This window comes from Hoplias malabaricus, chromosome 6 (genome assembly GCF_029633855.1).
Source record: "Hoplias malabaricus isolate fHopMal1 chromosome 6, fHopMal1.hap1, whole genome shotgun sequence".
NCBI classification, from domain to species: domain Eukaryota; kingdom Metazoa; phylum Chordata; class Actinopteri; order Characiformes; family Erythrinidae; genus Hoplias; species Hoplias malabaricus.
The window spans coordinates 9,867,340-9,895,161 of NC_089805.1; the positions used below are offsets into that span (position 1 = coordinate 9,867,340).

General features: G+C 44.8%; 1 protein-coding gene across 1 annotated transcript; it reads right to left on the reverse strand.

Moving 5' to 3' along the window:
• Positions 1–465: 465 nt before the first annotated feature.
• On the reverse strand, positions 466–27,820 carry LOC136699447 (uncharacterized). The gene is made up of 7 exons (XM_066674157.1): positions 27,627–27,820; positions 4,109–4,259; positions 3,140–3,323; positions 1,760–1,879; positions 1,570–1,656; positions 1,374–1,478; positions 466–566 (listed from the first exon to the last, which is right to left on the reverse strand). Exons 1-7 carry the CDS (start codon positions 27,818–27,820, stop codon positions 466–468), a joined length of 942 nt encoding a protein of 313 aa, XP_066530254.1.
• Between the last annotated feature and the right edge of the window lie 2 nt (positions 27,821–27,822).

Here is a 27,822-nt window from a genome sequence, read left to right on the forward strand (position 1 = left end):
ATTTGCTCCTGTTTCATTCTCTTCCTTTCCTCCTGTCTCACACTCCTCTTCCTTGGCACCTGTCTTATTCTCCTCTACTGTTAGAAGAAATGAGTGTTATTAATTATTGAACCTGGAGCACTGTTGTCTGGTTTATTTTTCAGGGTCCAAACTCATTATCTCTGAATTATCTCTGATGAGGAAAAAAACACTTAACCTCTTTGCCTATAGGAACAATACAACTCACTATAGCAACTACCTACCAATTCCCTAGCAACAACCTAGCAACCTTCTAAAAACCACTGGACCATGCTCTTTCTGCTTCTCTCCCACAAGTTAATTTTGCTGGATCTTACTCACCCACTGCTTCACTCATCCTCATCTTCACTGCATCATCCTTCAGGTGCCTCACCCTCTGCATGACCTCCTCCATTCTTGCCAAGAGCTCTCCTTTAACATAAATAAACCCAGTCAGTTTTCCAATCCCTATTCATTCCTCATGTATTCACACTGTTTCCACCACTCACCAGTGAATGCGGAATAAACAGAGCCTGTCTTGGCCTCCAGGTCCGTTCCTGAGTCATGCTCTGAAAGAATCAGCAGAGGTTTCAGATACTTCAAAATATACCCATTATATAGTCACAGACATCAGAGCTATATAACCTTAATAAAGCTGGAGCAGCTGTACATGAGTGCGAGGTCACCATGGCAAACGATAAATCAGAGCAAAAAGGGTATTAAAGCCCCTCGGCACTGGGCTTCACTGGTGAAGTGGTGCTCCATTCTATATCTATAGTATGATTTGGTGCAGTGTTTATGATCCAAAACTCATCATCAGACCCAGACCTGACCTGAAAATAACACTCCTTGTGGCTGAATGCCATCAAATCTTCACAGAAAGCTTTCAACATCTAGTGTATAGCCTTCCCAAAAAGGGTCAAGGGAGGTAAACGTCTCCATTAATACGTTTTGCACCAGAAGAAATGTTGGCTGACAGGTGTCCACAAATTTATGGCCACATAGTGTATGTTTTGATCAATCATTGTAAATCTGACCTGATTGAGTTTAGCTGATCATCATCAGCTGGTAAATTAATTCAGTGATTTCCAAAGTGGAAAGCAAAAAAAAAAAGATGCTAAAGGTGATTAATCATTTTGTTAATTTTTTTGGTTCAATAATAAGTTGTAGTTTTGAGTGATTTAAAGTGTTTATATCCTGTGTTGTTCCGAAGTGTGAAGATGGCACTGCAGGAAAAGTTTGGGAACCACTGAATGACTTAATAAGCAGCAGGAATGGACCAATAGCAGCCCAGTTTACTTGGTCGCCACGGTAACAGGTAGAGTTACAACTCATTACAACAAATAATTTTTGTTAATCAAATTCTGGCTACTCACCTAGAGGTTGGGTGTCGGAGCTTTGATGCTTCAGGAGCTTCTCCAGAAACTCGACGACTTTTCCATCCTCCTCCTTCAAACTCATTATGTCCTTCATGATTCCGACTGTTTCATGTGAGTAAATATTAACAGTGTTACAGTGGGGTCAGTATCATAGTCTGTGGTCGACCGACACTGGCAATGGTAATTTACTCACTCAGGGGGTGGTGTCTCAGGGGCCTGAGCTGGTCAACAAGGATTTTTAAGACCTCAGTGGCAGCCTTGATTTGGGCGTTGATGTTCACTGAATTATGTTAAACACATTATTTATACACATTAATCCTAATAATAAACAGAATTCACAAAATGTCATGGATGATATTATAATGATGTCTTCTGTTTCTTACCCAGAGTTGTGTCCAGAACCTTGACCTCCAGCTGCTGCTTGTAGAGCTGATAGAGGTCTCTGATGACATCCCCAGCCATAAGCATCATCATCGCTGTGAGAGTATTTCTAGTGCTCTCCTCTGTCAACAAACACAGCTAATATTTAGAAACTATTTCATATAGATTCAGCGTATCTGCATTTAACTCATGAGGGAACAAACAGTAAATAACATACTCAGAAGTGTTACTAATACATGAAATAAACAAATTAATAACACATTACTAAGTCGTTTACATAAAACATTGTTTATTTTTACCTTCTTTATTAACTGCAAGCTGAGCGTTTAAGTTCACGAATCATTAAAGAAGCACTCGGATTTTTCTCCAATGATTCTACCTGATGTTTCGGTCATTGTACTGACACCTAGTGGCCTGTATGTGTCACAGGTTCTGTACTAAACTGATTTTTGCTGTGTTAAAAACTGTATTCACTATCCACTGCACTATTTGGGGGTTCTGCCATTTTGTAGTAGTGTCTGAAAGCATACTATTGAGGGCACTCAAACAATCCCACAATGCACTGCAAATAGTAGCGTACAACCCAAGTATGCTCACAGATAACCACTACGTTGTTTGGTGAAAACCTGCATGAGGTAGTGTTCAAAATCATTCTCTACCCTCCTGAATTCAGTTCCCTATAATAGTGAACTATATAGTGAATAATATAGGGAATATGGAGACATTTCGGACACTACTTCATGTGGGTTGTTACCAAACAACGCAGTGGATTATGGGTAACCTGATATCTGTTAGTGTACATGGGTTGTGCACTACTCTTTGCATTGTGGGATTGTTTGCGTGCACTGAAAATTGTATACTATGTTTTCAGACACTACTACAAAATGGCGGAACCCCAAAATAGTGCACTACACAGTAAGTTCACCAGTGTTAAATCAACACTATTGATAGTGTTAATTTAACACTAATAGTGTTGATTTAACACTGCTGAATTTACTGTGTATATAGTGAATAGGGCACAGCGCGGGTTTAAGTGCAGCGACCCCATTGGACACAGGGCAGGGATCAAAGGAGCCCCTGGGGGCCCTTACTGTTCAGACTTCAGTTCAGGGTGTCAGCCATTTTGTAGCACTCCTCTACTATAGGCCCATATCAACAGCAAGGCAGCTTTTTAAACATAGAGAGCTGATTTTTGACTGAAAAACTTTCCCTTTCCCTTCTCTATGATTATCTCAATAATAAATGCTCATTAGTTCCTATAAATATAAAGTTACTAGCATTTTCAGCATCTAAAATGAATTATTTAAAAGCTATAATAAATTTGTCTGTAACTAAAGTAAATTAATTAAAGTAAAGTATATATATTTAACATATTTACTCACTCATAACTGAGGGCTTAGCCTCTTCCTCCATCTTGGAGGTTTGTTTTTTCTTTCTCCTCACTCTCTGGCTTCTCTCTCTGTCTTTGTGTGATACTCCTTCTGCGCCGTAACTCACTCTGACCCTGAACTGCAGAGGAACATTCTTTTGACTCCCTTTCATCTCTGTGACATCACAACCAGGCTCCTTCAGATTTTCAATACATCAGAGCCTATGTAACACTGAGGTCCTCAACATTCTGCAGCAGATGTTATGCCCATATAATGACACCCCTGGCCTCTGATAGAAATTAATGATAATGAATGAGATATTAAAAAATATGAATAGCTTTTCAAAATGTCCTTTTCTCAGGTGCCTAAAACCTTTGCACAGATCTCTATATTGTCCAACTACCACTGCATGTCCAAAGGTTTTTAGCCATGATGTATAAACACTAGCAACCTATAAACATCATCTGGAGGGGATAAAAACTCAGAAGTAAAGGAGCTACATCTAATACTTTTGGAAAGACCATGGAGAGATTTCATGATCCAGAACCCATCATCCACTATCAGCACCTGCCCTCATTAACATTCTGATGACTGAATGCCTTCAGACCTTTACATCAATGTTCCACCACCTATTGTAAAGCCTTCCCAGACGAACCGAGGCTGTTAGCATAGCAACAGAGGAATGAACTCCCAATTAATCCCCTTGTTTTGGGAAGAAATGCTGGATGAGGATCATGCAGTGTATAAAAAGAGTGCCCCCGCGCTCCAGCCTCGGCGGCCAGAGTGATTCACAGGCCGTTTATATGAGTGTCAAAGAGAAAATGCAAAGCTTGCATTAAAAAAAATTCAACTGCGGAGAGCAGAATGGATTCAGCCGGTTCTGGCAGAAGCAGCAGAACTAAAAGCCATAACATTTACTGAAGAATGTCAGCAGGGCCATAAAGGCACAGAGGCCAGTCACAGATCTTTTACACCTGTCACCAGCAGCACTTTCCCCCTCTGCCCCTCGCTCTCCCCCTCAGTGCACTTCTCTCCAGCAGCAGGGCTCTGGGTTCTTCTCTCGTCATTAGACGAAGCTGCAGGGCATTTCCGTCGGCAAACCTCTGTTTCACACAAGTCAGGATTCAGCACTCTGGGAAATGATACAGTACTGTGCTGTCTTAGGCACATAAGATTATTACAGTCATTTAAAATCATTTCTCAGTAAGCCTGGTGCTTTTGAGCCTGGTGTTTTTTGAGGAAACAAACACTTAAGGCTCACATAAATAGCTTTTTTAAATCTAGTTTTCTCAGGTGCTTAAAACGTATAACAATGTTGTAATTCGAGGTAGAACCAGGAGTTGAAGAGAGAGGAAATATGTAAATATCATAACTCATTCATTCATTCATTGTCTGTAAGCGCTTATCCAGTTCAGGGTCGCGGTGGGTCCAGAGGCTACCCGGAATCACTGGGAGCAAGGCAGGAATGCACCTGGAGGGGGCACCAGTCCTTCACAGCGCTGTCATAACTCTCATATCTCTCCTTTTCATAATTCGAAAACACCAACTTTTACTGACACTGACAAACACTGTGGGAGTGTGGACTAATATGAGAGGCATATATGGACTTACATTACAAGTTATTAATGTATTACGCTCACGTATAAAGTTGCAGGTATGTTGTGTTTCAGCTGCAGTTTTACTGCAGTAAATATTCACATAATGGCAACAACAGAAATGCACAGAATTTACACCTTGTCGCATTGACTCACACTGAAAGCCATGAATGTATTGTGTGCTACTATTTTACCTTTATTTTTCTTCTCTATTTCTCTGGAGATGAAGAGCTCCTTCCAGTCTTTCCAGAAAGCCGCTAAACCTGAGCCCTGGAAACATTCTTCACTAAGAGTGACCCTTCAGTGGGGAACTGTTCTCCCAAACTTTGTGAGCTCATTTGAAGCTCCCTCTGGTCCTGCACTGACTTTATCTCTCTTCTTCCAGCACAGTACATTCCCTCCTTTCCTTCTCCTTCCACTCCTTCCACATGAGCTCAGAGACACAACGATGATGGAAGCTGAGATAGTTCTGAGTGCAGAGTATCAGTGCCTCTAAATGTTCGGTGCAGTCTTAGATGCTGGAGTAGCAATGGCAGAGCCTTTATTCGCACTGTTTCAGATCTGTGAAGCATCACAATGGTTTTGAAGTTGTAACTTTAAATTAAAAATACTATATAGTGCTCCTTTAATGGAGCTTTTAGAGGCATTATAGTCTTTAGACGTCTGGTACCTATCAACACCACTGTGAAATCCTTAAGAATCTAGCAATTATATATGGAATTCTCTTTAAAAATAAGGAGATTGCTGGTTTGATCTTTGCTGATGTCGCTGATATCCAGGGCTGGAAATCTTAGACAGCACCACTAGCTTGACTCTCTCTAGTAGGGTAGGACTGGTCTTGCCTGTTCCCCATCTCCTCTGTCAGCTGATGTGACAGATCTAGGCAGTTTACATTCTCCTCCGGTGCTGTAACAATTCAGTGGTGTTGCATTGGCGACATCAGTTCAAAAAGAAGCAGTGGTTGGACTTCTTGTGTTGGGAGGGTGGAGGCAAACAAGTGATGCACTGAGACACTAGAAGGCACTGTGTGAGATCAGGGGAGACTCACTGACAAGAGCAATAGGAGATTACTGATAATTGAGGAGAATAAAAACAACGGTAGCTGAAAAAGAAGGGCAGTCTGGTTGCCTCTGTCTAATGGTACAGTCATTAGAACATGTGCAAAACTGACTACTGTGAAAACTTTATGTTTTTATAACTGATATTTTATTGCTGCAATCAATTCAGTTTCAGTGAACACATACCCTTTGTTTACCTATGGATTCAGTTTGCTGATGTGAGATACTTTACACACCCCAGAGATCCAATCAAGCCTCAGTCAGACACAGAGTCTGGACCCTCCACTGGACATCTACTGCCCACAAGGCCCAATCAACTCCGACACACACACACACACACACACACACACACACACACACACACACAGACATGCAGTGAACCTTTCTAGGACGGATAACGGATGTCACATCTGTGCAAATAAGTGTCTCCTTTTCTCCCATGAGTCGTGGAAATTCAGTGGGAATCAATGGAGAACTCTTCAGAAACAGATGCCATTGATCTGCTCTTTTGGGAAGCCGCAAGGAAAATGATCCCACTGTGATCTCATTTTAACTTTATGAACATGGTACAAAACCTGTCCAAAGGTTTCTGGACACCTCTAATAACTCTTATCTAGTTTAAATGACATCAGGAACTCCGCCCATCCTGTCTGACTGCCTAGTCCTAGTGTCACTGCCTACCTAATATCTCAGGCCTAAATGTCCTGCCCACCCTCCAGAAGAGTTAGGGCTTCCTGATCGCACTCCATGGAGCCTTCGGCATGTGTCTGAGTGTCTCACATTCACAGCCTCCAAATGACCAATGAGACTGGGATTTTACTCTAACTAGAACTGCTCCAAATTAATCTCCCTTGAGCTACATGTGTGCTATAATAAATCAGATCTTAACACACCCAAATCATGACAGCACAGACTACACTCACTGTAACTACACAAGTTATTGGTTATATTGCTCCTTGTTTTTAAAACTGGTTTTAATACACTATCTTTCATTTATATTTGATCTAATGATGCTCTTTGCTTATACACTGCCCTCTATTACTGCTCTGTTTATATACTGCTCTGTTTATATACTGCTCATTGTTTATATACTGCTCTGTTTATATACTGCTCATTGTTTATATACTGCTCGTTATTTATATACTGCTCATTGTTTATATACTGCTCGTTGTTTATATACTGCTCGTTGTTTATATACTGCTCATTGTTTATATACTGCTCGTTGTTTATATACTGTTCATTGTTTATATACTGCTCATTGTTTATATACTGCTCGTTGTTTATATACTGCTCGTTGTTTATATACTGCTCATTGTTTATATACTGCTCGTTGTTTATATACTGCTCGTTTTTTATATACTGCTCATTGTTTATATACTGCTCATTGTTTATATACTGCTCTGTTTATATACTGCTCATTGTTTATATACTGCTCGTTATTTATATACTGCTCATTGTTTATATACTGCTCGTTGTTTATATACTGCTCATTGTTTATATACTGCTCGTTGTTTATATACTGTTCATTGTTTATATACTGCTCATTGTTTATATACTGCTCGTTTTTTATATACTGCTCATTGTTTATATACTGCTCGTTGTTTATATACTGTTCATTGTTTATATACTGCTTATTGTTTATATACTGCTCATTGTTTATATACTGCTCGTTGTTTATATACTGCTCGTTTTTTATATACTGCTCATTGTTTATATACTGCTCGTTGTTTATATACTGTTCATTGTTTATATACTGCTCATTGTTTATATACTGTTCATTGTTTATATACTGCTCATTGTTTATATACTGCTCATTGTTTATATACTCTTCTTGGTTAAATGTTGCTCTGGTGTCGACTGGTATCTCGATTCCTCTCAAGGATTCTTCCTCATGTTATGAACAACTTTTCCTGCTAGCATCAAAGTGTTTCAACACCAAATGTTAAAATCACAAAACAAATAAAACTGAATTAAATTGAATGTGAATTCAGCACTTCTGATTATTCACTTTGATGGCTTTCCATAAAAAATACAATCTTGTTTTTATGAGACGTTCCCGAGAAGCCATACAAGAGCTTAAGTTAATCATACTCAGTGCAAGTGCTAAGGGTCATCTGTTTATTTAACAATATCTGATGATTTAAGATAGCCTCAAGTACAAAGCAATAAAACAAGTTTTTATTATAAGTACATGTATTCATTCCAGATTAATTACCAGCAATAAGCTTTTACCGCTTGCAGGAAATGTACACTCTCAGGAGAGCTGATTTCTGCTGTTATAAGCAGCAGCAGTTTGGTGGGTGGAGGGTTAGTTGGGGGTGGGGGGGGGTGATGCTAGTTACTCCAGGGCTTGGAGCCAAACTCCTCGCCCCAGTGCCTCCAGCAGCTCTCTCGCTTTCACAAAGATAAAAACAACTCTCAGTGAAAAACGCTGATCTAGAATCATTTCCCACCACCACACACTCCTCCAGGCTGGAGCCCTAAATCCTGATCCCAGATCAGATTTCTTCAGGGAGACAGTTGACCCCCATGGTGTGATCAGCAGGTAGAGGACTGCTGTTCTTCTCAGCTCAGAGAGAGGGATGATCCAGCTGGGGACTGACCTTCAGCAGGATTTTCACCTTCACTGCCACACACTCATGTCATATTCACTCATTCACACACAGATTCACTCACTCACTACCTCAGAGTCTCACTCTCACAGACTTTTCACACAAATACTCCCTCAGTGATATAAAAATACTTTACTCACTCATTCACTCACACACTCACTTGTTCACTCACTCATTCCCTCAGTCACAGAGCTACACATTTATTCACCATTTATTCACTGACTCACTCACATTCAACACCTTGCTCCACAAGGGGCACAGTTCATTTCACTTTCATCACTCATTCACACACTCACTCAATCACTCAATTACATACATAATCCTTCCCTCACTCACTCATACATTAATTCACATACAGACCCACTGATTAACTTACTCACTCAATCTCATTAAGTGCCACAAGGGGCACTGTTCAGTGCTTTACGTCAATGACGCTGTGTCCTTTACATTAGTGTTGGTGATTAATTTTGCACAAACAAAACAATACTTCTTTAAATTCATATAAACATGACATACATTATATTCCAGACGTTTTCTATAAATAATTTATAAACACCACAGGGAAGAGTCCATTCTCCTCCAGACTACTGCTATTACTGCTGCTACGGACACGTTACACGGCATAATATCCAAATTACCCCATCGATAAATATCCGTAGGGCTGTTTACTGGAGCCCTGTCCCACAGAGAGGACATTTTGCAGTTTGTGTGTCGTTGGAGCCTCATCATCTCAGTGCTGCAAGGAGTTTATTTTAATCCAGAGAATAACCAGAGGGCACGAGAAATGACAGCCACAAACTCCACAGGCAACATTAACAACATATACACCCATCAGCCACAACATTAAAGCCACCTCCTTCAGCTCCACTGAACATATACTTTGAAGCTCTACAATTACACACTCAATCTCGTGTTGCTCTGCATACTTTGTTATCCCCATTTCACCCTGTTGTTCAACGGTCAGGACCCACAAAGGACCCCCTTTATCTTTATTGATAGTGGGTCATTCTCAGTGCTGCAGTGACACTGACGTGGTGGTGGTGTGTTAGTGTGTGTTGTGCCGGTGTGAGTGGATCAGACACAGCAGTTGCTGCTGGAGTTTTTAAAGCCTTTGGTGTCACTGCTGGACTCGAAATAGTCCACCGACCAAAAACATCCAGCCAACAGCGTCCTGTAATTAACGACTTCAGCAGTGGTTCCCAAACGTTTTCTGCAGTGCCTCCTTTAAATAGATGAGAATATTTTTAAACCTACTCTCTGACCAGTGCTGTTTTTAAGGCCAGGTCCTGTTGACTGGAGAAGGGGGACAGACACTGAAGGACATGCATTCCTGCTGTGTGTGTGTGTGTGTGTGTGTGTATGATCCTGAGGCTCAGCACTTCTGCCATGTGTCTATACTGTCCTCTTTTTCTTTACTCAACAAAACCGTCCCTCTGTCCACACAGATGCTTTCATCTTCTTTCCATACGTCTTTACATAGAGTCTCTATTGCCTGAGGACAGCCGTGAACATCTATATTATTCTCATCTAAGTCATTCATCTTGAGGAGCTATTTCTGAAGAGATTAGATATGAGATAAGCCCCTGCTCAAGGAAGGGGACGTCCAACAAATCATATGTGGGAGTCTTAACTATACAGCTCGAGTCCTGGCAGGCCATCAAACCCATCCCCATCAGACACACAGCATTCGGCTTTCATCCCTGAGAGGAAGTCAAGATGTCTGTGTCCATGGAGAAGAATGACTCCACGCTATGGGTCTGAAAGGATGTGGAGCTATTTAGAGATTCATACTGAGAAAAGGAAACAGACACAAAAGGAGAACAGAGATGACAGCTGGTGTTATGTTTACAGCTCCAGTGTTGTAGTGTGTGGCCTGTGGTTCAGAAATCTGCTGACGCAGACTGCAGCATCTCAGCTGATGGCAATGGATGTCATTAGGGGGACAAGTTCCTAGAAAACTTCTCAGAGTGTTTTATTTACCGTGCCATTTAACTGCATTTAGACTACGATTAGGAAAAACTCACAACAGTTTTTTGTTTTTTGGGTGTGACGGCTTTATTTCCTCTCTCTCTCTCTCTCTCTCTCTCTCTCTTTCTCTCTCTCTCTCTTTCTCTCTCTCTCTCTCTCGCTTTCTCTCTCTCTCTCTCTCTCTCTCTCTCTCTCTCTCTCTCTCTCTCTCTCTCTCGCTTTCTCCAGATGTTTAATTTGAGCTACTGGGTGAGAAGTTATGGATGCATTGTGCTTGGAAGCTGATCGATTCCCAGCCTCATCTTCACCTACTTACAGACTTCCAGCACAGGACCCAATACATCAGCCCCTCATCCAAACCCCACCCTCTGTCTCTCTCTCTCTCTCTCTCTCTCTCTCTCTCTCTCTCTCTCTCTCTCTCTCTCTTTCTCTCTCTCTCTCTCTCGCTTCTCTCTCTCTCTCTCTCTCTCTCTCTCTCTCTCTCTCTCTCTCTCTCTCTCTCTCTCTCTCTCTCGCTTTCTCCAGATGTTTAATTTGAGCTACTGGGTGAGAAGTTATGGATGCATTGTGCTTGGAAGCTGATCGATTCCCAGCCTCATCTTCACCTACTTACAGACTTCCAGCACAGGACCCAATACATCAGCCCCTCATCCAAACCCCACCCTCTGTCTCTCTCTCTCTCTCTCTCTCTCTCTCTCTCTCTCTCTCTCTCTCTCTCTCTCTCTCTCTCTCTCTCTCTCTCTTTATTTCTTTCTCTCTCTTTCGCATCACTGAGTTTGTTTACATGCAGACAGGAAATGGGTGATCGATGATGTTACATCACATACAGATCAGAGACAGCACTGAGACCAGCTGTGGGTTTGAATAAATCTGCTTTGACTCGAACAATAACACTATGCTTTTGGGAAAATCCCCTAGACTCAGATTCCGTGGAGTCCAGAGGAAATGTCAGCTGGCATGGGCTGGACTGAGGGCCAGCTGAAATAAACACGAGCAGAAAACAGAGCAGAAACATTCATTCATTCATTCATTCATTCATTCATTGTCTGTAAGCGCTTATCCAGTTCAGGGTCACGGTGGGTCTGGAGCTTACCCGGAATCACTGGGCGCAAGAAAGGATGCCACCCTGGAAGGAGCACCAGTCCTTCACAGGGAGACACACACGCACACATTCACTCACACACTCACGCCTACGGACACTTTTTTGAGTCTCCAATCCACCTACCTACGTGTGTTATTGAACTGTGGGAGGAAACCGGAGCACCCGGAGGAAACCCACGCAGACACAGGGAGAACACACCACACTCCTCACAGACAATCACCCTGCGGAAACCCACGCAGACACAGAGAGAACACACCACACTCCTCACAGACAGTCACCCTGCGGAAACCCACGCAGACACAGAGAGAACACACCACACTCCTCACAGACAGTCATCTGGAGGAAACCCACGCAGACACAGGGAGAACACACCACACTCCTCACAGACAGTCACCTGGAGGAAACCCACGCAGACACAGGCAGAACACACCACACTCCTCACAGACAGTCACCTGGAGGAAACCGACACAGACACAGGGAGAACACACCACACTCCTCACAGACAGTCACCCGGAGGAAACCCACGCGGACACAGGGAGAACACACCAAACTCCTCACAGTCACCCGGAGGAAACCCACGCAGACACAGGGAGAACACACCACACTCCTCACAGACAGTCACCCAGAGGAAACCCACGCAGACACAGGCAGAACACACCACACTCCTCACAGACAGTCACCCGGAGGAAACCCACGCAGACACAGGGAGAACACACCAAACTCCTCACAGTCACCCGGAGGAAACCCACGCGGACACAGGGAGAACACACCAAACTCCTCACAGTCACCCGGAGGAAACCCATGCAGACACAGGGAGAACACACCACACTCCTCACAGACAGTCACCCAGAGGAAACCCACGCAGACACAGGCAGAACACACCACACTCCTCACAGACAGTCACCCGGAGGAAACCCACGCAGACACAGGGAGAACACACCAAACTCCTCACAGTCACCCGGAGGAAACCCACGCAGACACAGGGAGAACACACCAAACTCCTCACAGTCACCCGGAGGAAACCCACGCGGACACAGGGAGAACACACCAAACTCCTCACAGACTCCCCAGTCAACCTGCAGTGCTGTGATGCCCAGGGCAGAGGTAATCTCTTATTGTGAAGCTCCAGTAATGTGTAAAAATTAAAGATTTTGTTTTTTATATTTTCCTTCCAAAATGACAAGAGCATATTTAACAAACCGAAAGCATCAACAAAAAGGGAGCAGTCTGCACTCTTCTGAACAGCTACATGTCCTTTCAGGACACCAGACCCAGAAAAACAAATAGACACAAAAACACTGAGGGCTGGAGTGCCCAGAACAATGTGTCGAAAATTTTCACAGTAAGTTTTTGAAAAATATTTCCCTTATGAATTGTGTGAGTGTGTGTCACCCTGCAATGGACTGGCGCCCCCTCCAGGGTGTGTTCCCTGGATAAGAGATTAAAGACAATTAAATCATGAATTTCCCAATTGTCTCAAAACCAGAGTTTTACTACATTAAATAATTAGACTCCTAACAATCGCACAAGACCTGATGTCACACCAAAAACGTCTTAATCAGCTCTTTGTTAGGAGTCAGATATTTATACAATTTTGGGAAATATTTCTGGAAAACTGAGAAACTTAAAGGACATAACCAATACATTTAAAAACATGGATAAAAAAACTGACCCCTGAACAGATATGTTTTCCATTTAAAAATGTGGAAGATGGGTTGTTATATGTGTACTACATTATCCTATCATACAATAATAAGGCAGTTAATAAGGTGTGTTCTCCCTGTGTCTGCGTGGGTTTCCCCCATGTGACTGTCTGTGAGGAGTTTGGTGTGTTCTCCCTGTGTCTGTGTGGGTTTCCTCCGGGTGACTGTCTGTGAGGAGTGTGGTGTGTTCTCCCTGTGTCTGTGTGGGTTTCCTCCAGGTGACTGTCTGTGAGGAGTGTGGTGTGTTCTCCCTGTGTCTGCGTGGGTTTCCTCCAGGTGACTGTCTGTGAGGAGTGTGGTGTGTTCTCCCTGTGTCTGTGTGGGTTTCCTCCGGGTGACTGTCTGTGAGGAGTGTGGTGTGTTCTCCCCGTGTCTGCGTGGGTTTCCTCCGGGTGACTGTCTGTGAGGAGTGTGGTGTGTTCTCCCCGTGTCTGTGTGGGTTTCCTCCGGGTGCTCCGGTTTCCTCCCACAGTCCAAAAACACACGTTGGTAGGTGGATTGGAGACTCAAAAAAGTGTCCGTAGGTGTGAGTGTGTGAGTGAATGTATGTGTGTGTGTGTGTTGCCCTGTGAAGGACTGGCACCCCCTACAGGGTGTATTCCCGCCTTGCGTCCAATGATTCCAGGTAGGCTCTGGACCCACCGCGACCCTGAACTGGATAAGGGTTACAAATAATGAATGAATGAATCAACAATAATATGGCCCAGAGTTAAAGTGCTGATCCCAGAAAAGTTGTCCTTTGCCTTCAGAGATGTTTACCTTATGACAGACTTTCTTCCCAGACCCGGCTTATGACAACAAGGTCAACACATCCGAGCTGAGACGGCAGACAGACTGTGTTTCTGTCTCACTGCTGTCTCACAGAGCTGCTCTGATGATAATGCTGATGTACTGACATCCAATCTGAGACTTCCTCTCTTCCCATTCAGACTCACTATCAGAACATGTGTCCACTGGGCTTCACAGCATAACTGATATGAGCTCTGAGACTTGGGATCTGTCCTTAGACAACCATAAATTAAGTTTTGCTTTAATTATCATATCTCATTGCTACAGTTTCATTAGAAACAACAGAGTTGAGTTCATGCACCGTTCAGTGGAGACCTCTCCGGTCATTATTTTTCCACCCATTGGACAGGGAGACCACCACAGATTTTGGATACTATAAAAAAGATCACAACAGACCTCAACAAACAAATAATTATCACTATTCTGTGCCTCAGTGAGTCATGGTTTTTTAGATCTGCCCTGACGTTACCCCCTCATAAAGTGCCTTTGCATGTAGATACAGCCAAGCGAGTTTCTCCATTGGTTAGGACTTCAGGAGCCACACTGAATGCTTAATGTGTTTGATTAACAACTCTCCACCCTCCGCTCCATTGATAGTGCACCGTGTACACAGTCCTGTTATGCAATGCACGTTCTCCCTCCATCGCTAGTTCAGCAACATCCCCCACCACTTCCCCTGACCCCAGGTCAGACGATGGATGAAGGGCTCATTGTGATATCCATTCATGGGGCCAAAACCCCTGGCTGCACCCCTGACCACCAGCAAACACTTGCTCATCAAAGATATCAATAAGTAATGTTTTCTGCAGTAATAACCTCTAAGGAAAGGTTCAGAGTAAATATTCAAACATTTCAGTGAAAATACGATGGCACCCAGCCATGAAAATCTTGGTGCGGTCAGGTAATGAACACTGCAGGGCCACTCCTCCACAGCCCAGGGCCTTACTCTCTTAGCTGACACTTTGCATTGAGCAGAGTGAGCATAGACTTGTGTACAGCTGATTCAGAGCAGGGTAAAGCTTGAAGTAGCTGGACATTGGGGACGGCTACTGTGTCTTGATTGGGTTACGATGTATTCAGGTGTAGAGTTTTGTTATTTTCACCTGTAAAAAGATATTGTATGACCACCCAAGATCACTTTAGAAGAAACATAGGTGACCTTCCAGACCCAACAGCTAGAGTTCATTGATATCTGCGATTAGTGCTCAGCCGATCAATGCTAAAACACAGCTGTCAATGCATTTACGTCCCCCCTAGAGAGCTGGCGTTAATCAGACCAACTTCTCCCATCATTTGTGACTCTCTCTTGAAAGCATTTACTCAGAAAAGGGAGGGCAGCTCCCTTGTTTCCCAATAAACACTAATGTGCAGTGCACTAGCTCACACAGGCCCATTAAAATCCACTCTGAGCTCGCCCTGTGACCCATGGGGTGTATCTCTGAAGTGTTTATCCACTGGACCATATGACCCTGTCTCCTTAACCGCAGACTCGGACAAAGCCCTGGACAAGCCTGACAGGGCACGCTCAATACCCTTCAGATTGACTTTGTAAAGGTCCAGTGAGAAGGTCAGAAGGAGCCAGGTCAGTGGAGAGTGGTTTACACTGGTAATGGCACTGTGTCTCCAGGCTTAGGTTTGCCTCCTACTCTCTTCACTCATTAAAAATGAAGGGGCCGTTGGAATGACGACAAAGAGGAACCATCAGTGATCTTCTGGATGGTTTTTCCCAGAATGCTACACAATTCCACCATTCCGCAATGTGGGTCCCAATGCAATAGATTTATCTCCTTCTTGTAAAACTTGGTATTGAAAAGTTCTTGATTAGAATTTCTTTTTTTTTCCAAAACTGTATAAAGTGGCTCCCTATGAAGGACTGGCGCCCCCTCCAGGGTGTGTTACCACTTTCTGCCCAGTGATTCCGGGTAGGACCCACCAGAACTGGACAACTGAGTACAATTATACCACGCCCCCAACTGAGCATGTCCAGTGACTGTGTTGGAGCTAGGTTCATTTGAGCAGGGCATTAAACTGTGTTATTACGACATCAACAGAGAGGATGCATGAGAAAATCAAGCCAAAACAACAGAAGAGAGAAGGAAGAGTGCTTCTTCATGGCTTTCTGCAATCTTATTTACACATGTGTGAAGGGTGTGTGGCTCTTTATCATTTAAAGGAACAGTAGCTGAAACTGGCCGTTCTGAACAAGACTGTTTAGACGGGGGGAGAATGATGCTGTGTTGTTTGATCCTTGTGGTATTCTAACCTAAACAGGTCTCACACACACATCAGTAAGACCCCAGAACTGTGTTATCTCATGGAAAAAGGTGGATAATATTTTTCCTTTAACCTCAGTGTCCACAGTGGGTGCAGCTGCAGAAGTTATTGGTTACAAGGGGTGTCTACAAACTTTTGGACACATGATGTAACCCTTTTCCCGCATATTTATTCTCCGCTGTAACCAGGAGGAAACACAGCTATATGATATAAAGGCGGCAAACAGCATTATATCGAAGAAAACACTGCAGTGCAGACTTGCATACTGGTGCTTTATTGGAAACCACTGCATTGTTCAGCTGTTTACTCCACAGTTTTGTCAGTAGATTAATGAGCCTGCGTACACTGTGCCCAATAAAGAGGCTTCCACCAACACATAGCTCTGCTCTCTCTTCATTTATCTAACCGTAAGCTTAGTGCAGCCCCATCTTTCCATCCGACTTATAAAAATAAATCAAAGCTCTTTTGGGTGAACGTTAACATTCACAATCTACAATGTTTGCCTCTCGATTTCCAAAACCTCAAGCTCATTCCGCCTTAGACAGGGTCTTTCCTTGTTAGGTTACAGTCCATTAATGATGTCTAGTTTATCAGTCACTGATCATTCCTTTATAAGTCAACCTCACATGTGGCGGCCAAAGCCCTTGAAGAGTGTTAAGATGCCTCTAGAGACCAGCGGTCCCTTGTGGTCCATTAAACAAAGCTCAGAGGCTGGGCTTGCAGCAGCTGCTCACACTGGATTAAAGCCCAGCCTGCGAGGTCGGTCTTACAGCCAGAAATGTGAGAAGTTGTGCCCTCAAATACAGAAAGCTCTGTGGCATTAAAGGATTTGTTCGGCCAAAATCAAATTTACACATCAGCGTGGCTAACGCAGCACAGCTGAAATCTAATAGTCCCCAGTCAGCACTGTGTGGACTACGGCCTGATGGACACAAGATGCTGTTTCACATGAGCATTACTCCACTGTTAGGAGCCAGCTCGCCGAGAAACAGGCCCAGAGATGGTGTTTCAGTGAGGAGCATGAACACCAGTTAACAGCCTTCATTACAGATTTTTGAAAAAACAAGAAACAAAACTGCAGTCACACAGCTCCAGGGACGTGGAGGTTATGGGTTCGAGTCCCGCTCCGGGTGACTATCTGTGAGGAGTGTGATGTGTTCTCTCTGTGTCTGCGTGGGTTTCCACCGGGTGACTGTCTGTGAGGAGTGTGGTGTGTTCTCCCTGTGTCTGCGTGGGTTTCCACCGGGTGACTGTCTGTGAGGAGTGTGGTGTGTTCTCCCTGTGTCTGCGTGGGTTTCCACCGGGTGACTGTCTGTGAGGAGTGTGGTGTGTTCTCTCTGTGTCTGTGTGGGTTTCCTCCGGGTGACTGTCTGTGAGGAGTGTGGTGTGTTCTCCCTGTGTCTGTGTGGGTTTCCACCGGGTGACTGTCTGTGAGGAGTGTGGTGTGTTCTCTCTGTGTCTGTGTGGGTTTCCGCCGGGTGACTGTCTGTGAGGAGAGTGGTGTGTTCTCCCTGTGTCTGCGTGGGTTTCCTCCGGGTGACTGTCTGTGAGGAGTGTGGTGTGTTCTCTCTGTGTCTGTGTGGGTTTCCGCCGGGTGACTGTCTGTGAGGAGAGTGGTGTGTTCTCCCTGTGTCTGTGTGGGTTTCCGCCGGGTGACTGTCTGTGAGGAGTGTGGTGTGTTCTCTCTGTGTCTGTGTGGGTTTCCGCCGGGTGACTGTCTGTGAGGAGAGTGGTGTGTTCTCCCTGTGTCTGTGTGGGTTTCCGCCGGGTGACTGTCTGTGAGGAGAGTGGTGTGTTCTCCCTGTGTCTGCGTGGGTTTCCTCCGGGTGCTCCGGTTTCCTCCCACACTCCAAAAACACATTGGTAAGTGGATTGGCGACTCAAAAGTGTGTGAGTGAATATGTTTGTGTGTGTGTGTGTGTGTGTCTACCTGTGAAGGATTGGCGCCCCCTCCAGGGTGTGTTCCTGCCTTGCACCCTGTGATTCTGGGTAGGCTCCAGACCCACCGCGACCCTGAACTGGATAAGCAGTTACAGACCATGAATAAATAACAAAATGGCTAAAGGCTAATTGAAGTGTCTCAGCCTTCACAGCATTAGCAATAGATTTCCAGGGGATAGCCTTGAAAACTCTTGTCACTTTCTCACAGTACTGAGCTTTGTTTTTAATACCCTGAACAAGTACTATTATAGACTATAAATTTACATTACATGTGAACAGGCTATCAGTTATCACTCTCCTACTGCCCGAGGGGAGCAGGTCAATGTGGTCAACTAAAAAGGCTAAAAATGTGGCTACTGCCCTGTGTAGGACTCCAGGGACGTGGAGGTTGTGGGTTCGAGTCCCGCTCCGGGTGACTGTCTGTGAGGAGTGTGATGTGTTCTCTCTGTGTCTGCATGGGTTTCCTCCAGGTGACTGTCTGTGAGGAGTGTGATGTGTTCTCCCTGTGTCTGCGTGGGTTTCCTCCGGGTGACTGTCTGTGAGGAGTGTGATGTGTTCTCTCTGTGTCTGCATGGGTTTCCTCCAGGTGACTGTCTGTGAGGAGTGTGATGTGTTCTCTCTGTGTCTGCATGGGTTTCCTCCAGGTGACTGTCTGTGAGGAGTGTGATGTGTTCTCCCTGTGTCTGCGTGGGTTTCCTCCGGGTGACTGTCTGTGAGGAGTGTGATGTGTTCTCTCTGTGTCTGCATGGGTTTCTTCCAGGTGACTGTCTGTGAGGAGTGTGGTGTGTTCTCTCTGTGTCTGTGTGAGTTTCCTCCGGGTGAATGTCTGTGAGGAGTGTGGTGTGTTCTCTCTGTGTCTGCATGGGTTTCTTCCAGGTGACTGTCTGTGAGGAGTGTGGTGTGTTCTCTCTGTGTCTGTGTGAGTTTCCTCCGGGTGACTGTCTGTGAGGAGTGTGATGTGTTCTCTTTGTGTCTGCATGGGTTTCCTCCGGGTGACTTTGTGTGAGGAGTGTGATGTGTTCTCTCTGTGTCTGTGTGAGTTTCCTCCGGGTGACTGTCTGTGAGGATTGTGGTGTGTTCTCTCTGTGTCTGCGTGGGTTTCCTCCGGGTGACTGTCTGTGAGGAGTGTGATGTGTTCTCTCTGTGTCTGCATGGGTTTCCTCCAGGTGACTGTCTGTGAGGAGTGTGGTGTGTTCTCTCTGTGTCTGTGTGAGTTTCCTCCGGGTGACTATCTGTGAGGATTGTGGTGTGTTCTCTCTGTGCCTGTGTGAGTTTCCTCCGGGTGACTGTCTGTGAGGAGTGTGGTGTGTTCTCTCTGTATCTGTGTGGGTTTCCTCCGGGTGACTGTCTGTGAGGAGTGTGGTGTGTTCTCTCTGTGTCTGTGTGAGTTTCCTCCGGGTGACTGTCTGTGAGGATTGTGGTGTGTTCTCTCTGTGTCTGCGTGGGTTTCCTCCGGGTGACTGTCTGTGAGGAGTGTGATGTGTTCTCTCTGTGTCTGCATGGGTTTCCTCCAGGTGACTGTCTGTGAGGAGTGTGGTGTGTTCTCTCTGTGTCTGTGTGAGTTTCCTCCGGGTGACTATCTGTGAGGATTGTGGTGTGTTCTCTCTGTGCCTGTGTGAGTTTCCTCCTGGTGACTGTCTGTGAGGAGTGTGGTGTGTTCTCTCTGTATCTGTGTGGGTTTCCTCCGGGTGACTGTCTGTGAGGAGTGTGGTGTGTTCTTTCTGTGTCTGTGTGGGTTTCCGCCGGGTGACTGCCTGTGAGGAGTGTGGTGTGTTCTCCCTGTGTCTGCGTGGGTTTCCTCCGGGTGCTCCGGTTTCCTCCCACACTCCAAAAACACATTGGTAAGTGGATTGGCGACTCAAAAGTGTGTGAGTGAATATGTTTGTGTGTGTGTGTGTGTCTACCTGTGAAGGATTGGCGCCCCCTCCAGGGTGTGTTCCTGCCTTGCACCCTGTGATTCTGGGTAGGCTCCAGACCCACCGCGACCCTGAACTGGATAAGCAGTTACAGACCATGAATAAATAACAAAATGGCTAAAGGCTAATTGAAGTGTCTCAGCCTTCACAGCATTAGCAATAGATTTCCAGGGGATAGCCTTGAAAACTCTTGTCACTTTCTCACAGTACTGAGCTTTGTTTTTAATACCCTGAACAAGTACTATTATAGACTATAAATTTACATTACATGTGAACAGGCTATCAGTTATCACTCTCCTACTGCCCGAGGGGAGCAGGTCAATGTGGTCAACTAAAAAGGCTAAAAATGTGGCTACTGCCCTGTGTAGGACTCCATAAATATCTAGAAGACACTATCTACGCACACTTTTGAGTCATCAATCCACCTACCAATGTGTGTTTTTGAACTGTGGGAGGAAACCCATCCAGACAGAGTGAGAACACACCAAACACCTCACAGACAGTCACCTGGCGCAGGGCTCGAACCCACAACATCAAGGACCTTGGAGCTGTGTGACAGCAACACTAAATAATTACCTTTAGAATGAATAGCAATGGAGTTTTATCACTGAGCATCATCAGCAGTGGGAATCAGTTAGGGATGTCAAAATATGGCCTATGAATTACAAAGTTTAATACTGAGAGGAACACTGTGTTGTGAGTGAACATTGTCTTGGTCCTGTCTCAGATTCAGGCTGTTTTTGCTGTAAGAATAAAATAAATAAAAATAATAATAAAAAAATAATAATCTGTGTTATAGATGCAGTCTCTAAAAAGATAAATGACTGAGACTTCCTCCTGCTCTGCTGCTGTGATGTTAATAGGAGGTAATATGGCTCAGAGATGTAAGCTGAGAGAGACAGAACAGAACAGGACAGGACAAGGTGCCAGCAGAGAGAAAAAAACCCACACAAACATGCACATTTTTCCATGTATTGAGGAGACATTACCTAGATTTCCAGTCATTTTGCAGAGATTTACACTTAACTTACCGTTAAGTACCAATAGCCTAACCATTACCTGAACGCTACTGTAGCATTAAAATGTCTTCAGCTTAAGGTTTAATTATTAATATTAATAGGACCAGATTGTGGCCCCCCAAAAAAGAAAAGTCCCCACAATATGAAGTCCCTGCAAACTGGCCAAGGTCCCCACTATATGATATAAACACAAACACACACACACATATATACCATTCATGCATCTTCTGTAGCAACTTTGTCCTGATCAGGGATCACTGAACACACCCCGGACAGGGCACCGGTCTAAAGCAGGATGTCTAACTCTGCAAGTCAGAGGGAATTCCCTGTCTTTCCATTCCTTTTATAATAATAATAATAATAATAATAATAATAATAATAATCATCATCATCATCATAATAGAATGGGGGCGGCACGGTGGTGTCTCTGTCACAGCTCCAGGGTCCTGGAGGTTGTGGGTTCGAGTCCCATTCCGGGTGACTGTCTGTGAGGAGTGTGGTGTGTTCTCCCTGTGTCTGCGTGGGTTTCCTCCGGGTGACTGTCTGTGAGGAGTTGATGTGTTCTCCCTGTGTCCGCGTGGGTTTCCTCCGGGTGACTGTCTGTGAGGAGTGTGGTGTGTTCTCCCTGTGTCCACATGGGTTTCCTCCAGGTGCTCCGGTTTCCTCCCACGGTCCAAAAACACATGAGATTGGATTGGAGACTCAAAAGTGTTCGTAGGTGTGAGTGTGTGAGTGAATGTGTGTGTATGTGTGTTGCCCTGTGAAGGACTGGCGCCCCTTCAGGGTTATTTCCTGCCTTGCGTCCAATGATTCCAGGTAGGCTCTGGACCCACTGCGACCCTGAACTGGATAAGGGTTACAGACAATGAATGAATGAATAATAGAATGTCGGTCTGTGAAGGACTGTCTTGCACCCAGTGATTCTGTGTAGGCTCCAGACCCACCGCGACCCTGAACTGGATAAGTGCACTTACAGACAATGAATTAATGGATGAATGAATTAATTAATTATTTAATTAACATCAATTAATTAATGATAATACATCTGTATTTGTAGACCCCGCTTTCAATCCGATCTCAAATTGCATAAATATTACAAAATAAAAACAAAACACCACCACATTTTTTCAATCTAAAAGTTATCAAGGTTGCACTTCTACAGTTTTCAAGAAGAAAACCAAGCTGTAAGTGTCCTGAGGAGTTTACAGCCAGCCTGAGAGTGCAGTAATGCTTCAGCAAATCAGGAAGGTTTGCCATTATGAGTCAAGCCATTAGGAGTTTTAAAAGTCATGAGCGAGACCTTTTAGTCAATGTCAGATTGAACAGGAAGTGATTTTAGACCAAGAACCAGACCAGAGTGACATGCTCAGAGTGTTTCAGTGAGTAATCCAGCTCCGAAAAGGACGCAATGTAAACAGCAAGTATTGCTGAGAACTGGCGAAGAGTTTTCTCACTCCTCTCTGGAGCTGTGTTCCGGTATGAATTGCAGGGACACACAGCTCCACCCTTCTTTCTTCCAGTGCCCACACTGAGTGGCAGGGAGCTCTAAAAATAATCGCTTCCCCTTCAGCTCGGGCTCTATTTCCAGGTCCGCTCTCCACCGGCTCTTCTCTGGGGCTGACAATACCATCAGCTCTATTTATTTTTATCACTTGGTTCACAGAGGAGGAGGAGGAGAGAGGAAAGAAGACGCAAGAAGGGAGGAGAGACGCCCGAAAAGATGAGGCAGGAGTTTGATGAGTCAGCAGAACGCTGGCATGCGCTCCTTAAAGTGATCAGTAGCAGTGAGACAAATGGAGTTCCCCTGGTGACATGGGACCTGATGGTAACAAGGGATAACCAGCTACACGATGCTAAAAATACTTGGAGGTCAGATATCATAAGACAGCAATAGGTTTGTTTTTCAATGGACACTTGAAGTGGAACATTATCCTGTTGTTATAGTAGAAGCCCATCAACAGTGTGAATGGACCTGTGCTCACTCTGCTATAATGAAAGCTCCATCTACATTTGCTGCATCTGTATTGTAGGTCTGTTTCCAAAGTATAAAGCCATTACGGCAGATGCCGGACTGTAGTAGACTACTTGCACAAATACAGACAAAGCTCCAGAGACTCCTGAAACTCTGAAACTTGAAAATTAGGAATCTCTCCTGAGAGGAAACTGTAACATACAGAAACAGGGCAGCCTTGCCCTTAAGCAGGGGAGTGTCTACAGTATCAACTCTCCAGAAGTGGGATATAAACTCAGTTGGTAGAGCATCAGTTCCTAAGGTCAAGCTAATGCACTCCACACCCTGCCTGGTTGTCCCTATGTTTAGTGATTTCAGGATCAGCGGGGGGCAACATTCCTATAGGCTGGGGTTTCATCTCGCCAGAGTTGTTGGAGTTCATTCATTCATTCATTATCTGTAACCCTTATCCAGTTCAGGGTCGCGGTGGGTCCAGAGCCTACCTGGAATCATTGGGCGCAAGGCAGGAATACACCCTGGAGGGGGCGCCAGTCCTTCACAGGGCAACACACACTCACACACTCACACCTACAGACACTTTTGAGTCGCCAATCCACCTACCAACGTGTGTTTTTGGACTGTGGGAGGAAACCGGAGCACCTGTAGGAAACCCACGCGGACACAGGGAGAACACACCACACTCCTCACAGACAGTCACCCGGAGGAAACCCACGCAGACACAGGGAGAACACACCACACTCCTCACAGACAGTCACCCGGAGCAGGAATCAAACCTACAACCCTCAGGTCCCTGGAGCTGTGTGACTGCGACACTACCTGCTGAGCCACCGTGCCGCCCGACATGTTGGAGTTAAATAAAAAATGGTCCTTGAACGGGTTTGCTTCAGGTCTCTTGTAACCGGCCCGTTTCCACCAGTTTTGTTGGGAACCAAGTATACGTCATCAGCAGGGGGCATTGCAGGGATGCTCAGTTCCAGCCACACAGCCAGAGATAAACAGTTAGAGTCAGGACAGAGTCCTGGTTAATCTACTGTTCGCAGTGGCTTCAGATCACATATGGCATTATGCACGTCAGTAAATAGCATGTGAACAGTAGAACAGTAAAAAAAATGTGCCTCTTGTGCTGATCACAGCTTCAGAAATCACTTAGTCACAGTTTATTCCTGCTTTTGTTTTGTTTTTATTTACGTAACACATGCTGTAAACAACCGCATCCACTGTGTGATAACACTTTATTTGAGGCTCTGTGTTCTTTCTGGATCGTCTTGTTGTCATAGATACACTGAAGAACATGCCAGTTTCACACTGGTGGAAAAGGACTAAGGGTCTGTGGTAGTGCAAACAGACTCAAGATTGACTGCCAAGACCTTGTCCAAGCCAGTCCATTCAAGTGCCTGGGTTCCTTTGATACCACGAATGGAAAAAAACCCACATGAAAGCTGGTGCTGAAGCAGTTGCAGATCACTAGAGCTGCATGCAATAAGAGCATGTCAGATCTACAAGACTGTAGTCAGGCCAGTCACACTGCTGGGGTGGGTCACGGTGTTGCAGTACGGTTCACTGGGACTCACATGTTTCAAACAAGCCATGAACGTAGGATGAATGGAGGATGTTGTGGAAGGTGCTTATGCGCTCTTAAAAATACAGGTGCTATAAAGGGTTACTTGATCACTGCCATAGAAGAACCACTTTGGGTTCCATTAAGAACCACTTTTGTTGATAAAGTTCAAATTGGTAAAGAAGCTTAAGAGGTTCCTTATGGAAACAAAAGTGGTTTTACTATGTCACATTTGTTTTTAGGAGCGTGGTCATGCCGTACGAGAACTCAACATCCATGACATGCCTCCAATACAACCCACAAGCCCAGCTAAAGTATCTGTAGCTTGACCAGTTCGCAGATGATACGCCCCCAGCATATGTGTAAGAAGTGGTGTGGACCCTGATTGTGAATCTCCCATGTGTTAAAACCATACGACTGTTATGTTGACCTCTGTGGTTTGTTTGTTATTTTGACCGCTGCATTCTTTCCTATAAAACATTGCATAATGGCAGCCTCCTGTTGAAACAGCCTACAGGGAATGATGCTAACAATAGCGTGTATTTTCAGAAAGCATGAACTGCTGGACAGCTGTCAGCCAGCGTAACCTGTTATTTGAAGATTGGCTGAATGAGGGGCTTGGGTGGAGCCCTTCATTATTGTTATGTTTCACCTATTGTTGTGACTGCGGGCCAGATGTAATGGGTATAATCAGAAATGACATGAAAGGGTTGTTTGTCTTAGTTTGTACAGACCTCTGTCAGCTCGGTCTGATCTAGCTCTCGGAGGTTGGAAAAACTGAGTATCACTGGTTTGATTGGTCATCAGTTTTACAACAATGGACAACAGATTGTCCGGCATACTTTCTGAAATAAAGGGCATCACTAGAGCCTCTTATTCCTCTTGTGAATGTTTTAGATGTTAGTACATTTCTGTGAGGATTTGACTGTAGTCAGCCACTTGAACATGAGTGGGGTGCTGATGTTGAAGGTATTAGCTGTGAATCACAAACACCACTCCAACCCATCCCAAAGATACAGGAAGGCTGCCTCAGTGCAGGGATCCCAGACTGAGCCTAGTGACTATAGGCTCATGTACAGGTGCTAAAGGGTGGCCCATAGTGTTTTAAGCTTTCTACCAGCGGTGATTGCTCTAAGACTGCAAGGGAAGCTCAGCTTCCCCTAAAATGTAAAAAAAATAAGTGATCAAATATATACTGTTGTGTGTACATGTCACTGAATAAATATGCACTACAACGCGCTCAACTTTTGTTCAGAATCAGCTTCTTATCACTGGTAAAGACGCGGCTTTCCTCTCAATCATTCCCGCAGCTTCACAGTGCTTTAAACGGTTCAATAGCGAAGTGCAGCGAAACGAGACGAGTCGTTGGATAAATGCTGGGCTTTGTCCCGCCCATCGGACGCTCAGCGTCTCTGGGGGTCTATGGGGCAGTGGGCTGACCTCGGCTGGCCCGGACGCTCAGCTTCTGCATGATGATTGGATGATCTGTCTGAGGCTGAATCCCTTTTTGATTGACAGAGAAATGAGCGAATCAGCGATCCTTTGGTATAAAGATCCATTTAAGCAGCCTAGCTCTGCTGGCCATTGAGAGGACACTAGTCAAGTCCCTGGAAAAGACGCCTTGTTGGTACGACAGGGTCACAGATCATTTTCTTGAAAAGGAACGGAGGGCAGAATTTACCTATAAATAAACCGACACATTTTATGATGTAGGCCGAAGTTGAGCTTCCCCTCCTTGAAAGACCAGCATCCGCCACTGCTTTCTACAGAAAGGAGAAGTCCAAACTGGGCACACCTTAATGTGGCTGAATTCTCTGATTATATAAGGCTTTGAGGATCATTACTGATGTCCAGACACGGGTAATAAACGAGACAGAGGCAATAAACACAATATAAGAACAGCATTTTGAGAAAGGGCACCACGTCAAATTGAAAGAATGCATGTTTGTGATGATCTGCGGAGTCGGCGGTCTCTGGAAACTCTTCTTTGAGTTTCTCCAACGGAAACCATTAACTAGCAATGGCCTTCAGTGAGAACTGACCAAAAATAACCACTAAACTACTCGAGACAAATTGATTTATGATCCAACCCTCTTAAATAAACTAGTCTCCCCAGATCTCACTGCTGGAACCTGCTGACAACACACACACACACACACACACTTCCAGCTGTTGCAGAGAAAATGCCAAGCAGTCACTTACTGCAGCTCATTGATTTTTTCCTGCGCTCATGTGTGGAGTGCTGAAGTCAGTCTGATCTCCACTCCAATCGATTTCAACAGAACGACACTCCTAAAAATAAAACCTGCCTAATGACTCCTGACACTGACACATGGTTCTAGACAAAACCATAAACTGGTAGAGAACCCACTGGTTATGTGTCGTTTACAAACACGGTTCTTTAAAGTTCCAGCCAAGACCTTCCTATTAATATTTATTGCTCATGCCTCGTGCATATGCTTCTAACTGAGGTGTTATTGCACTAATTATGGATCACGGATCTTGCTGTATCTTTATTTGTTATTGTAAATATATTCTGATGGAAATGAGAAAGGACAGAGTCACACTGTGAGATGCTGAGACAGAATTTTGAGATTTGTTCATTCATTCATTCATTCATTCATTCATTCATTCATTCATTCATTCATTCATCTTCTCTAAGAGCTTCAACCTGATCAGGGACTCGTGGTGGGTCTGGAGCCTAGAACACAGCCTGGATAGAGCTCCAGACCATCACAGGACATCACTCGCTCCGCCACCTCACACCTGTGGGATATTTCACTCACTCACTTATTAATCAATGAGTTTGGTGTAGTATGTAAAGTGTGTTCATGCCTCTTTGTTTACTCCCCACAAACTGTTGGACACCACTGACCGAAAGGCTGCACTTTGGAAAGAGCACAAAGGGTAAATGTGTGGTGGTGGAAAAAGGGGGAGGAGCTGTAGAACCGGACAAAGTGCAGTTCCGCTGCTTTACTACGAGCACGTGAACCTGCCAGGAAAGGGGCGGGCCCGGGCGCGTGCTGGAGGGCGTGGTGGGGGGGTTGGGGAGGGGTGTGTTGACCCGCAGAGTTTCAGGACCGTGGACAGCGTTAAGGCTCCGTCATCACTTCTCATGGAGGAGCGTCCGCGCGGAGAGCCAGCCTCCTCGTCCTCCTCCTCCTCGTCCTCCTCCTCCTCAGCCATGC

Bases quoted from the DNA above. Each gene is read 5' to 3' on its own strand.
- LOC136699447 (XM_066674157.1), bottom strand. From the start codon at position 27,820: ATGGCTGAGGAGGAGGAGGACGAGGAGGAGGAGGACGAGGAGGCTGGC. The intron at 4,260-27,626 runs GTTCACGTGCTC...ATCATTTCCCAG, and splicing joins GCCCGCCCCTTTCCTGGCAG to AGTGCTGAATCCTGACTTGT. The intron at 567-1,373 runs GTGAGTAGCCAG...TGATTCTTTCAG, and splicing joins CTCCGACACCCAACCTCTAG to AGCATGACTCAGGAACGGAC.